The 13,756-nt window shown below is 41.0% G+C and overlaps 1 protein-coding gene across 1 annotated transcript in view; it reads left to right on the top strand.

Moving 5' to 3' along the window:
* The window catches only part of nos1 (nitric oxide synthase 1 (neuronal)), a 33,261-nt gene extending 31,116 nt beyond the window's left edge, over window positions 1-2,145 (top strand). The window contains exon 29 of the mRNA XM_087790307.1: window positions 442-2,145. Coding sequence (XP_087646433.1) covers window positions 442-457 — 16 coding nt within the window. The 3' untranslated portion in view covers window positions 458-2,145. The remainder of the gene's footprint in view (window positions 1-441) is intronic.
* Window positions 2,146-13,756: the final 11,611 nt, after the last annotated feature.

Here is a 13,756-nt window from a genome sequence, read left to right as displayed (position 1 = left end):
ATCATCAAATATTTAACATAAAATCTTGGTAACTTCTCAGGGCTGACCCCACCATTAGGTGAAGTAAGCAGAAACTTACAGAAAATACATAAACAAAACTAAAATGTGTTCTTTCCATCATTATTTTCTGACCCCAAAAGTCCCGTTCTCCCTTAGATCTGATGTGTCTCGAGCAAATGTCGAGAACACTTCGAAGAAAAAACACTCGCTAATTCGATACCGCGTTGGTTGCCATAGAAACGCTGATAAGGGTTTCTCGACAGGATTAGCGAGAAGTGTGAGTGGCGGCGTTCCATCTTTTTCTCTCAGATTAGATGACGGAGGGAAACAAGGGCGAGCGCGGCTCATTAAGCAGCAACATAATGCATCACAGACGATCGCCCGTTTCTGGCCTGGAAATCTGTCATCGATGAGTAACCTCCTCCTGTCTCGCTCTCTCAGGGTCTTCTGCTCGTAGGGGGCCACGAGGACCGACCGGAGGGCCGCGGACGAGGACTCGGAAAGGACGCCCCGGGGTTCGAGGGAACTGTGCCAATTTTGTACTGTAAAGAACAAAACCTGCTTCTTTTATTTTGATTTCTGCTGCTTCTGCTCGTGGTTTGTTTCCTCCATCACGCGTGACGAAACCGCCTCCTCGTGACTGCATGATCGAGATGTTACTCCTGTGATGTACTCTGTGTTTCGAAGACGGTCCGACAGTCCTACCGGGAGGACAAAAGACGTACAAGCATGAAGATGTGGTTCCCTCCCAAAATACTGACAAACATTTCACCGGAAACATTTGTCATTGTCGTCATCGGAGGGTTTTTTTAAACCTTAAATCATTATATGATGATTTCCCTATTAATGTGCAGCTAGTTAGCGTTAGCATCTTTGCCTATCATGTCAAATTTGAGGATAATGATACAAAAAAATGGCAACTTATCTATGATTCTGCGCTTCAACGCATCGCCACGATCTCATCGTGAAGACTTGAGGTGAAGGTATGTTAAAGATATATGTACTTAAAAAAAAACTGAAATAAGTGCAAACCCCTGAGAAAACCTTTTTTTTGTGTTGTTGTGTCTTAAAAACATATACAATTTGACTTATTTTTTTGTTATTAATATATTAAAGTGAAAACACATGCATGAAGCTAACTGGTCATAAAGATTTTAGTTTTTTTTAGCATGAGTTGCTAACACGAGTCCCTCTGCAGACATGGTGTCTTCATGTTGAAAAAAAAACAACAAACATCAAGGGGGCAAAAGAATTAAATAATGTTGATTATGAGCGAAAATTGTTAAATGTATTTTGTATTTATTAATTTATTGAATCATTCATAAAAGAAATCTCAAATCCAGCAACATTTAGTGATGAAGGTAATTTAAAAATATTGCAAAAAGACGAGATGCTCGGGTTATTGTTCCAGGACTTAAAGGTTCTTTAAAAAAAAAAAAACTTTTTGTCATGTCGACGCTGATGATCATTTGTGCGTCTAGTGTTCACACGTACTACACTCGCTGTACAAAAAAAAAAAGCCACATTTGTGTTTCTGATTTTTCAAAGTTGTTGTTACGTACCGCTAACAAGAGGCTAGCTATCTTAGCATTCAAAAATGTACCGCTCAGAACGGGGGCCAAACTCTGGAGCCTCCCGGGGTTCTTTTTTTAAATTTCCCGCCACTTGCCTTACATCGACCCCCTCGACCCCAACGACCCCACCCCCCGTCGTACCTGCATGACTCTCACGTGCCGCACCATCACTGTGACCCGACACCTGTTCTGTAGCATCCGTGTGTGCGCGTGTGCATGCCAGGTCCTCTGTACGAGTGTTTCACGTGCATGTGCTCAGGTGTGCTCTGCACTTCGGCCAAATACTCCCGTAACTCTGTCGTCAGCCAAAGCATGAACTCCGTCGGACCAGCCTGCGTTTTTTTTTTATCAGTTCCAGGGGCTTTTTTTCGTGGGTAGATATATATCGGGAGTGGTTCGCGCTTTAGACTAGGAAACACGCATCGCTAGCTGTAGCGGGTGAAGACGTTTTCGCTATTTAGCGGCCTTTACCGAAAACCAGTCGAGCTACGTTTCCACGTCGACGTTTCCTGCCAAATGTTTTTGAGCTTCCTCTGACTGTACACACAGATGGATTACACTGCCCCCTAGTGGTCGGGAATATGACACGTATACCCTGGTGTGACCCTGGTCTGGAAAAGCGCTATATAAATAAATAAAATATATAAATAAGTATTACTTACTTACTTACTTACTACATCCATGAAGAGGAGTAGGACAGTAGGAGATATCATGGTAGGGAAATTTGCGAGGTAGTCTAGTGCCCCCTAGTGGACAGCAGTCGTTTCATCATTTCTAGCTAAATAACAAACTTCAATTGGCTTCTCTTCCGAAAGATCAGTGGCTCTAGTCTGAGTCTCTTCTGGACGAATTAACTTCTATCTCAAGGTGAGAGTCCAGATGCCAGTAGAAAAAAAAAATGGAACTTTCTTTTGTAGGTCTCAGTTAAGAAAAGAAATTAAATGGAGATTTTTGTCTTCTGGCTCAGCTCAAAACTATAACAAGAGTCTTGCCGTTTTTTTAATCGAAGGAAAATTAAAGTTTTTGGAATAATTGAGCTCTTATTAACTAAACTTCTTCTTCTTCACCTGATCTCAATCCGTCCGTTGACACAGTCAGAGGATCCGTCTTTTACAACCACGTTTCTTATGTTGTTTTTTCTACATTTCCGTTCGTTCTTTCGGTGACTTTTTTGTTTCTTCACACCTCGCTGAATGTCTCCTCTGTACAGATAAAAAAAAGGTTATTTTGGTTGTAAAAACGAGCCGCCAAAATGTCTGTGATGTAAAATGTGCAACAGGAAAAAAAAATAATGAAAAAAGTACTCGCGTCTATATATAGCTTCTATAAATATATAAATATATATATTCACAGTATAAAGTACCACTGGGATCTTTTCTAAGAATGTATTTTGATTATGTAAAGGATTCTGCTTAAATATGCTATGAAAAAAAAAAAGCGGCGTCTCGCGGTTGAGGCGGCGGCGGCGCAGAGCTAACTGCATGGTTGTCTTCTGTTCATATCTGGGACGTTTATTTACCAGCACTGTGTCGAGTCGACTGCATCGTCAAAGTCAGGCTTTTGAAATAAATATAAAATAAAATGAAAAAAACACAATCTGGCAGTTTTATGTGTTTTCGCTGCTGCTACGACCGACTTGCTATCATGACCTCTGTTGTGTGACGCTGGAAATATTCTGTTTCAAAGTTGCCAAGACTTTGCATTTACTTCTGAATAAAGAGTTTACTGAACGATGGTCTGTGTTTTTCGTCTGGTCGTTCATCTCGTGGAAGAACTCGAGATACTACCTCAAAAACTTGTGGCCGGGGGCCAAATCTGCCTCGCCAAGTTTATTCATGTGGCCCCGCTGGAGGGTCGGCTGAAATTAAAGTAGAACGATGACCTATGAAGATGTTGGTGATTAAGATAAGATGAGGAACATAGATTATCGACTATTATACAGAACATTGCGATAACCAACTAACTTTGAATTTATGTTTATGAAGTTAAAGCTTTTTTTTGTTGGATGAAGGACAAACTAAGAGATAATCAGGAGATACTGAGGCTCCTAGAATAAAAAAACAAAACAATATCGCAATCGGTGTCATTAAATAGATGTTGGACCCTATTGTATCATCAGTGTCTGTTTGTACAAAATTATCTTTTTATTAAAATATATACATTAGAAAAGGATATTAAGCCCCGCCCACTGAAACACTTATTTACCATAACCACGCCCACTATGTTGTGATTAGTCTCCACATCTTAGGTACTCATTGTATAAACAATGAATTTATGTTTATGAAGTTAAAGCTTTTTTTTGTTGGATGAAGGACAAACTAAGAGATAATCAGGAGATACTGAGGCTCCTAGAATAAAAAAACAAAACAATATCGCAATCGGTGTCATTAAATAGATGTTGGACCCTATTGTATCATCAGTGTCTGTTTGTACAAAATTATCTTTTTATTAAAATATATACATTAGAAAAGGATATTAAGCCCCGCCCACTGAAACACTTATTTACCATAACCACGCCCACTATGTTGTGATTAGTCTCCACATCCTAGGTACTCATTGTATAAACAAAGCAGGGCGTGATTACAGGAGGAGTGACGCCATTATTATTATCTTATTATTATTACAATTACATCATAATGGAATCTCGTAACCTCTCGTTCGCTGAGATTTCAGACTTTATAAAGTAATAACTTCTAAACATGGTCATGATGAGGGACTTATTGCTTCTTGGAGAGGAAAACTTGAAACATGGGAGTGATATTTACATATAATAATAATTAAGAATTAAAATCGATATTTTGCATTAGAATGTTGTTGTTTTTAATTATTCATGCCTGTTTTTCCATTTATATTTGGGCCAATCACAACAATTACAATATCTAATGTGGCCCCTGAGTAAAAGGTAGTTGTCAAAATGCCCCCAAAAAATGTGGGAAAATAAGTCTTTATTTTTGTCTGATCGTTAACAAGGCAGAATTCTGGGGAGAGGAGCATCCAGTGTAAGTAAGTAAGTAATTAACAGTTATTTGTGAAGCGTCGTTCTAGACCAGGGTCACAAGGCGCTGTTTCCACCACCATTATTATCAATATTATTATCATTAACTGTAAGTTTGACCAGAGACGCTCACGAAAACACTTCAGATTTATTTGAAAAAGATGGCTGCTGCTTTTATTTTTCATTCCACTGTGCAGTAAGTGCTCCTCACGCAGAGATGCCTTGTTGCCGTGGCAACATGTCAACACAACAAACCATTTCACAAGGACGCAGTAGCCACTATTAGCCAGCGAACCTTCTTTCAGCTTCCAAAAAAAGAAAAATCAGTCTGTAGATCGTGGGGGGGTTGGGGGGGTTGGGGTTAATGACGCAGGGCCAGAGGAGCTACAGCTGGGAGGAAGTAGAAGGTTTTCAGAACTCCTCCGTGCACTTGTGGGTCCTTTTGTTCAGTTGCGAAGAGGTTATGAGTCACGAGTGAGACCAGCGGCTCCTCGGAATCACTTCAATTTCTCGACTTCCATATGCTGCTCCTCTGACCCCCCCAACTCTTGCCTTAGTTCTTTCACCTTCAGAGTTTCTGTGAAGCCAGAGAAACTTGATGGAAGCAAACTCTAGTGAAGTTCCTCGACAAAGTACGGCCCCGGAGGCAAGAAAACAAATGTGTTTGTGGTATCCCTTGTGTTGTCTCTGCGTCAAGGTGAAAGACCTCCCTGGCAGTGGTGGAGGCCTGTTCACTTTGACCGTCAGATGACACAAGGGATACCACAAACACATTTGTTTTCAAGCCTTTTGGGTCACCTGGACCCAGAGATACCACAAGGGTTAAATACATTTGTTTAAAGACATTGTTTCTCCTATTTTCTGTCTTTTATTTGTCCTTTGGTTTTATATTTTTCAAGGTGTTTTTATTTATCTATTTTCAATGAAAATATAACTCAAGGCATAATAATGCTTTTTTTGCATTTATGTTTTTTTTCATTGTAAAATATATGAAACATGCAAAGTTTAAAAATGTATATATTTCAGTAAAAGTCAGTAAATTATGGTATTATATACATTTAAATGACATACATTACATTTATTTAGATTTTCTATTATAAATCTTTGTTGGTGCCTTACTTCTTTAGGCGTACATAACGTGGCCCCCGAGGAAATTAAAATTCTAATACTGGCTCTAGAATGAAAAGAATTTGAGGTAAACGTGTACCGTCTAACAGAGAATTCTTACGGCATCAAAATCAGACTTTGAATATTTCAAAAAACAACATTTCAAGCCATGTTATTTATGTTTCCACGCATCAATACATATATGATCTTCATCATTAAAGGCGCCGACGAGGACGGCTGCCTCTCCAGTAGCTCAGCAGCAATTTCTATAATTTTCTGTTTTTTTTAGTTTTTTTTACTATAATTTTTTAAATGGATACTTTTGAACATGGGGAGAATCGTCTTGTTTACTCAAGAGAGGATCTACTGTCGCTGAAGTCAATGGCACGGGCTGGAGATCGCCACGAGATCCCGATCGAACTTCAGCGCCGTTACAGAGGCTGTCGGGCAGGGAGGAGGCTAAAGGCTAAGCTAACGGACAATCGGAGACGTCACAGACCAACGATCCCAACGATCACGATGGGGAACGTCAATTCACTGACGAATAAGATCGACGAGCTGTCTGCCCTCAACAACCAGCGGATCTACAGAGAGAGCAGCTTGTTGATCTTCACGGAGACGTGGCTCACTCAGCTGACTCCGGACTCACACGTGGAGCTGCCGGGTCTGATCATGTACGTGAATAAACGCTGGTGTAGTCCGGGACACGTTACTGTGAAGAAAGTCTCGTGTTGTCAAGATTTAGAACTGTTGGCTGTCAGCATGCGTCCATATTATCTACCGCGTGAGTTCAGTCACGTGATCGCGCTGTGTGTCTACAAGATCCACACAATGACAGCTCGACTTCAGAATCAACATCCTGAAGCGTTTATCATCATCTCTGGAGACTTTAATCATGCCAACCTGGACTCTACTCTGCCTACTTTCCATCAGGCTGTGGATTGTCCCACCAGGAATAACAGGACAATTGACCTTCTTTATTCCAACTTGAAGGACGCCTACAGAGCCAAACCTCTTCCTCCACTTGGAAGGTCCGATCATAACCTGGTCCACCTTCAGTCACGGTACATTCCTCTGGTGCAGAGACAGACTGTGACCACTAAGACAATCAGAAAGTGGACACCAGCTGTGGAGGACGCCATCAGAGACTGCTTTGAAACAACAGACTGGGATGTGCTGCTGAGGTCTCATGGTGAGGACATCGAGGGACAGACGCACTGTCTAACGGATTATTTAAATTTCTGCTTGGACGTTGTCGCCCCTACTAAGACTGTCCGCTGTTACCCTAATAATAAACCGTAGGTAACAAAGGAGGTCAAGGATGTCCTTAACAGGAAGGAAGTGGCGTTCAGGAGCAGGGACAGGGACGCCATGAGGTCAGCACAGCAGGAGGTGAAGCGATGTTTGAGGGAGGCAAAGGACACCTACAGGAGGAGGTTGGAGGAGAAGCTGAGCCGAGAAGAAATAAGAGAGGTCTGGGATGGTGTTAAAACCATCACTGGACACAAGACCAAGACCTCTCTGACTGCAGTGGACACGGTGGAGGAGGCAAATGGACTGAACAACTTTTTCAACAGGTTTGAGCAGGTCACCTCACCCTCACTGCTGCCCGCCTCAGGACCTGCCCCACCTTCTTGTGCCCCCCTCAGCTCCACACAACCACTTCCCAGCTTCACCTCACTCCAGGTACAGGATGTACTTCGGAGGATTCGTCCAGGGAAGGCTGCTGGTCCTGATAAGGTGTCTGCTCGACTGCTGAAGACCTGCGCTGCTGAACTAGCTGAGCCGCTCCAGCATGTCTTCAACCTCAGTCTACGGATGGGGAAAGTACCAACTCTGTGGAAGACTTCCTGTATCGTTCCAGTCCCTAAAAAGATCCGACCAAGTGTGCTGAACGATTACAGACCGGTGGCACTGACTTCGCAGCTGATGAAGACACTGGAGCGGCTGGTCCTCAAACATCTCAGGCCACAAGTCCAGCACGCGCAAGACCCCCTGCAGTTTGCCTACCAGCCAGCAGTTGGTGTGGAAGATGCCATCCTTCATCTCCTGCATCGGACCAACTCCCACTTGGATAAAGGAAGCGGTTCAGTGAGAATCCTGTTCCTGGACTTTTCTAGTGCCTTCAACACTATCCAACCCACTCTGCTCCAGGACAAACTGACTAAGATGCATGTGGACCCTGGTCTGGTCTCCTGGATTACAGACTATCTTACTGATCGACCACAGTATGTCAGGCTGAAGGATATCAAGTCTGACACTGTGGTGTGCAGTACAGGAGCACCTCAGGGGACAGTACTGGCCCCTCTCCTCTTCACCATCTACACTTCGGACTTCTGCTACAACTCAGAGCTGAGTATCGTCCAGAAGTATGCTGACGACACTGCCATTGTTGGATGCATCATGGACAACAGCGAAGACGAGTATAGGAGTCTGATAAGTGACTTTGTGGACTGGAGTGAGAGGAACCACTTGCAGCTGAACATCTCAAAGACCAAGGAGCTGGTCTTGGACTTCGGGAGGTCGAGGACAAAGCCACGTCCAGTGTCCATCAGAGGCGACGAGGTGGAGATAGTGGACAACTATAAGTACCTCAGCGTGTGGCTGGACAGTAAACTGGACTGGTCCTGCAACACAGACCATGTATATAAGAAGGTTCAGAGTAGACTGTACTTTCTGAGGAGGCTTCGATCATTTAACATCTGCAAGAAGCTCCTCTGCATGTTCTACCAGTCTGGGGTGGCCAGTGTCCTGTTCTATGCTGTGGTGTGTTGGGGTGGAAATGTGTCCAAGAGGAGTGTCAACAGGTTGGACAGGTTGATCAGAAAGGCTGGTTCTGTGGTTGGAATGAAGCTGGACTCACTGGTGACAGTTGCTGAGAGGAGATCATTGAACAAACTACTGTCCATCATGGATGATGACAGTCATCCTCTGAGCACTGTCATCAGTGAGCAGAGAAGCAGAATGAGTGCACGAATGCTCCTACCCAGGTGCAAAACAAATAGACTCAAGGACTCATTCATCCCTCGGGCTATTAAATTGTACAATTCTGAGTTCGGGGGCAGGAGTGCAGTGAGAGTATCTGGATGTTCTGTTCTATGTTAGTCTTTGTATCCTTTGTCTTTGTTGTTTTTCTTTGACCTATGTTCTTTGTCTTTATCTTTAGACTTAGATTGTGTCATCTTGTTCTTCCTCTTTTTGTTCTTCTTCTTATTTTATTTTTTATTTTTTATTTTATTGTTTATGAAAAATTGCTGGCTATTGGTAAAAAACAATTTCCCGAAGGAGACCTCCTGAGGGATCAATAAAGTTTTACCTTACCTTACCTTATGTGTAAAAAATATTCAGTGTCAACATTTAATGGTAAAAAAAAGGAATTTATTTACTTTTTTATGTTAATGTAATGTTATGTTTAATTTTGGCATAACTTTTTTTTAAATAATAAATTGCTAACACTGAATTTTTTTTCTGAAATGTATTTATTAATGTGTTGCAAAATAGTACATGGAAATAAACAACAGTATTTTAAACTTATACATTTTTAAAGTCTGATTTTGATGCTAGAAATTCCTATTAAAAGTCTGATTGCACATATTAACCTCCATACGGAAGGACCACTCGAAAAAAGAGGAGGATCTCAGGCCCGTCTTGGAGAAACAAGGAATATTTTTGAGTGTCCTGAACACAGTCTTGGGCAAAGAGTGGCCCCCGTGGGGCCACAAACAAACTGTTTTGCTCCTCAGACTTCGGATGCGCCTCACAAAAATGTAGCTCTGTCATCACTTCTCCAGTCGGAGTCGATCACAGACCGAAGCAGCTCCTCGTACGAGAGGTTAAAGCGACGTGGGAAGGCGAGAGTGGGAGGAAGGTGAGAAGGCCGGCGAGAACGAAAGGTCGCAAGCGTTCCAGTCAGAAGGAAAAAAAAGAAAAAAGTCCTTCCACATCAATCGACTCACGATCTGAGCAATCTTCTCTGCTCCTCCTCAGTCTGGGATGTGGTCCCGGCTCTCTCTCCTCCGTCCGACGCAGCCCCGGCTAGAGGTCGGCGAGCGTGGGCGGCCTGACCAGCCGGGGCTCGCCGATGAATGTGCAAGACGGCGTAAACAAGCGGCTGAGCTGAAAAGGATGAGGACACCGCGCTCGGAGAAGAATGGAGGAAAAAACACGGTGCTGAAGAAAAGGTAATTACGGGCTCAGCGAGAGGGCGTGATGTTCCCGCGAGTGTTTGTGGAGCAGAAGGACTCTATTCTCTAGCTTAGCGCTGCCGCCATGAAATGTGTTGATCCTACGACCCGGACAGGTTCTGAGCAAGTGTTGCAGAGAAACTCCAGTCCTCCCTGGATGTTATGCTAACGTGCTTCACTTTGAATAAGCGAAACTTCTGATCAGAAACGATGGCCTCAAAACTTACTTCGAGTATTCCACCAGTTTTTACTGACCACGACCACTTGGTTCTGTTTGGTTTCATGTTCAAAATCTGAACTTCGTACCACCAAGACATATTAAATACCTGTTGCTAAATTGAGCCTCTTTTTCCAAGATATGTCCTTTTTGAGGGTTTTATAAACTCCCCCTTGTCCGGCGGGAGTTTTTAGGAAACTTTCCAATGGCCCAGATTTTGTGACCTTTGTAACGACCAAACATGTTCAATGGTTCATTAGAAGCACTTTTGAAGATGAAATGTGGGGGAAAGTACCTGTGTTTTCGTCAGAGTCCTGAAAAATGGCGAGCAGTGTTTTCTGTCTGCAAAACTAAGACATTTTTCAGTAGCAAAAAAAGTCTCTAACAGGCCATATCGACAGCGTAAATCATAGAAGATTCGTGCTTTTTGCCTTAGCCATAATAAAGGGCTTTGCAAATTCTTTTTTTCCATTTTAATTTGGTTTTATTTTGTTCTCTCACTTCCTGTTGTCTCCTCTCTCATTTCCTCCAGTCAACTCATGGCGCAAACATGGACCTCGTCAGCAATTGCAATACTTACTTCAACCACTTGTGGGCCAGATCGTTCTTGATCCCTTCTCTGGATTAGTCTTGTTGGATTTCTCTTGTTTTGCCTCTTTCTCTTTGTGCACAAGTGCTTTAGTTTGTTCTTTATTAGCGAGTGTATTGATCACCTTATTTTATTTTTTCTTGTTGTTTCCTGTTTTATTCCAGCGTTATTTGGACACGTTTGTATTGTATAGTTTGGGCTTGTTATTTATTACATTGTTTGTTTATTCCTTTTGTAAAAGTCGCTGGTTTCTCTGTACTACCTCAGTTTTCTTCTAGACTAGATAATTGTATTTTGTTGTAAATAGGAATATTGATATATAAAACTATTACAGACCATCATTTTGTTGAGGAGATGTCGTTTCTTTATATTGTTGTTGAAAAATACTTCAGGTCGATTGGTTTATCCCTAATGAGGCCTGGTAAAGTGTCTTTTTTTGGAATTCAGTATTTGTATATATTAAGCTACCATAGTAACAAGGATTCATTAGTAGTATTGTCGAGTACTTTACTCTGGTGTTGCTGTATTTACAGACCACATGACTGACGAAGTCGTAACTGCTTTAATTGGTTTTTAAAACCAAAATATGTCCAAACATCAGCTTTAAAGCTGCTGGAGTCTAGTGTATCCTCTCGTCCTCAGTCATCGGCGGTAGCTGGCAGGATTTTATTGTTCCTTTAGCTGTGGTGGATGTAATGACTGCTGCCATCTAGCGGCTCAAAGTTTAATTACAACACAAAAATAAACAAACACAGAGAATATGTACATGTTAAGTTGAAAATTAAAAATTAAAAAATTGAATTATTTTATTTCATACACATAAGTCGTAACTGTTTGCATTTGTTTTGAAACCAAAATATGTCCAGTCATCAGCTTTCAAAGCTGCTAGGGTCGACTGTATCCTCTAGTCCTCAGTGTAGGATCTTGCAGAGCAACTAAACACAAATGAATCAACACAGTGAATATTTACATGTTAATTCTGCATATAATGGAAATGTAAACCATACAATTTGAAAGCAAAGTATATAATCAATACAATACTGTTAAATATTGATAAAGTATCAAGAAAGAAATATTGCGATATTTTATGAAGTCAGAACGGGGTGCAAAAATTCCACATACCTCGTACAATTAAGTTGTAATTACAGAACTACATATTCATACAATTATTCAACAAATTCAACAAAAAACTAACCTTGGCTATATTTTCTAAGTGTACGAGTACAAGTTACTAAATGTGTGCATAACTTCCAAACACTCGTAGAATGTGATCTAAAGCTGTACTTCAAATGTGCATACATGTCACTATATATTTGTACCCATAAAACACAAGGCACATTTATGTAATTGAGGTCTTAAAAAAAATTACGACTATATTTTTTCAAGTTTATAGTCCAGGTTTGTTTTTTGTTTTTCAAGGCTTCAATTACACATGTGTACCTTCTGGATTACGAGTATGACTATTTAGTTAAGTCAAAGCAAATTAATAGTAAGAGTACACATCTAATGTTATGTGTATGTGGGCCTTTTTACCCATTCTAACTTCATAATATTTTCTCACACCCACAAGTTTAGACGTGACTTTGTAGCGATGCTTAACTTTCAACTCCTTCGGTTGTTTCACCGTCTTCTCTTCCACCAACTCTTCATTCTAGCTCGGCCTCGTCTCCTCGAGAACCTGATCCGCACTCATTCTCTCTGCTCATCTTCCTTTTCAACGAGAGGAAGGAGGGAAGAAACAAAAGAGTCCGACACGCTGCCGCCCACACACGCATCGCCCGGATCTGCATCTTAATGAGTCCATCGGGCCGGAACCGCTTGAATGAGCTCACGCCGTCAGGACTCGGAACTTTTCAACGTCTCAATCTAAAAAAAAAAAAAAAAGGTCGCGCGGAAGCGAGAGAGTGTCTCGTCTTTCTTCTGCACAAATGAACGACGGCTGGATGTTGAGGGGGGAGGTGGGTGAGTGTGAGAGGGTGATTGTTGGGGGGGTTTCTCACCATGTTATTAAGATATTCAGCAGCACTGGAGTGTCTGTCAATCAAAGTTATTTTATTTTTGTTATATTTCAATAAAGTGTATGTAAAATAATTTGATTTTTATGTATTTATTTATTTCAGCTAACGTGTAAATAATCACTGTGTGCAATTAAACTTACGTCATAACATCCTCTGCAGCTGAGTACAAGAGGATACGACTCCAGCGTTAAGGTGGAGGGTTAGGGGTTGAATAAAATATCGCAAATATCTTTCTTTTTCACAAGAACAAACCGATATTTAACAACACTGTGTAATTCTTTTTTTTTTTCAAATATTTCATTTTTTATCAGAGCTCCTTTAATTTCAATGAAGTGTGTATTAAATAAAATAATTCAAATTTCTTTAAATTTACAATTAACATGAAAATGTTTTCTGGTTTAGTTTTTGTGTTGTAATTCAACTTTTTAGCCGCTAGATGGCAGCAGTTATTACATGCTCTTCAGCTTAAGGGACAATGAAATCCTGCGAGATAAAGTCGGTGACTGAGGATGAGAGGATACAATTTCAGCATGTAGATGAAGATTAGTGTTGTATAAGGATATATTTTTCATGATACCAGTAACAGTATTCAACAGCTCTGTATCATTTTTTGGGGGGCTTTAAATTTATATTTTATTTTTGTCATAATTATGTTTTAATATTTAAATGTATGTGTAAAAAATATTTATTTAGTGTTGCAATTAAACTAAAAAAGGCAGCAGTCATTACGTACTCCGCAGCTAAAGTAAACGAAAAGAAAAAACCTGCGATGCCTGAGGACGAGAGGATAAAGTCGACTCCAGCTGCTTTTAAAGCTGAAGTTTGGACATATTTTGGTTTCAAAACAAATGAAAGTAGTTGCGACTTCATCAAGAGTCGTGTGGTCTGTAAATCCTGCAACACCAGAGTCAAGTACTCGACAATACTACAAATATATCCTTCTTACTAGAGTATGATGATATATTGTATCGGAATGTGTATCGTGTTGAAAGATTATTGGCAATACACACCCCTAATACAGCTGCTTATTCAGAAACTCTTCCTTTCAAGTTCTACCTTCTTGCTCTGTTTG

This window comes from Callionymus lyra, chromosome 1, assembly GCF_982586985.1.
Source record: "Callionymus lyra chromosome 1, fCalLyr1.hap1.1, whole genome shotgun sequence".
NCBI classification, from domain to species: domain Eukaryota; kingdom Metazoa; phylum Chordata; class Actinopteri; order Syngnathiformes; family Callionymidae; genus Callionymus; species Callionymus lyra.
Note: the sequence above shows the minus strand (reverse complement) of the source record. Positions and strands in the feature narration are given on the sequence as shown.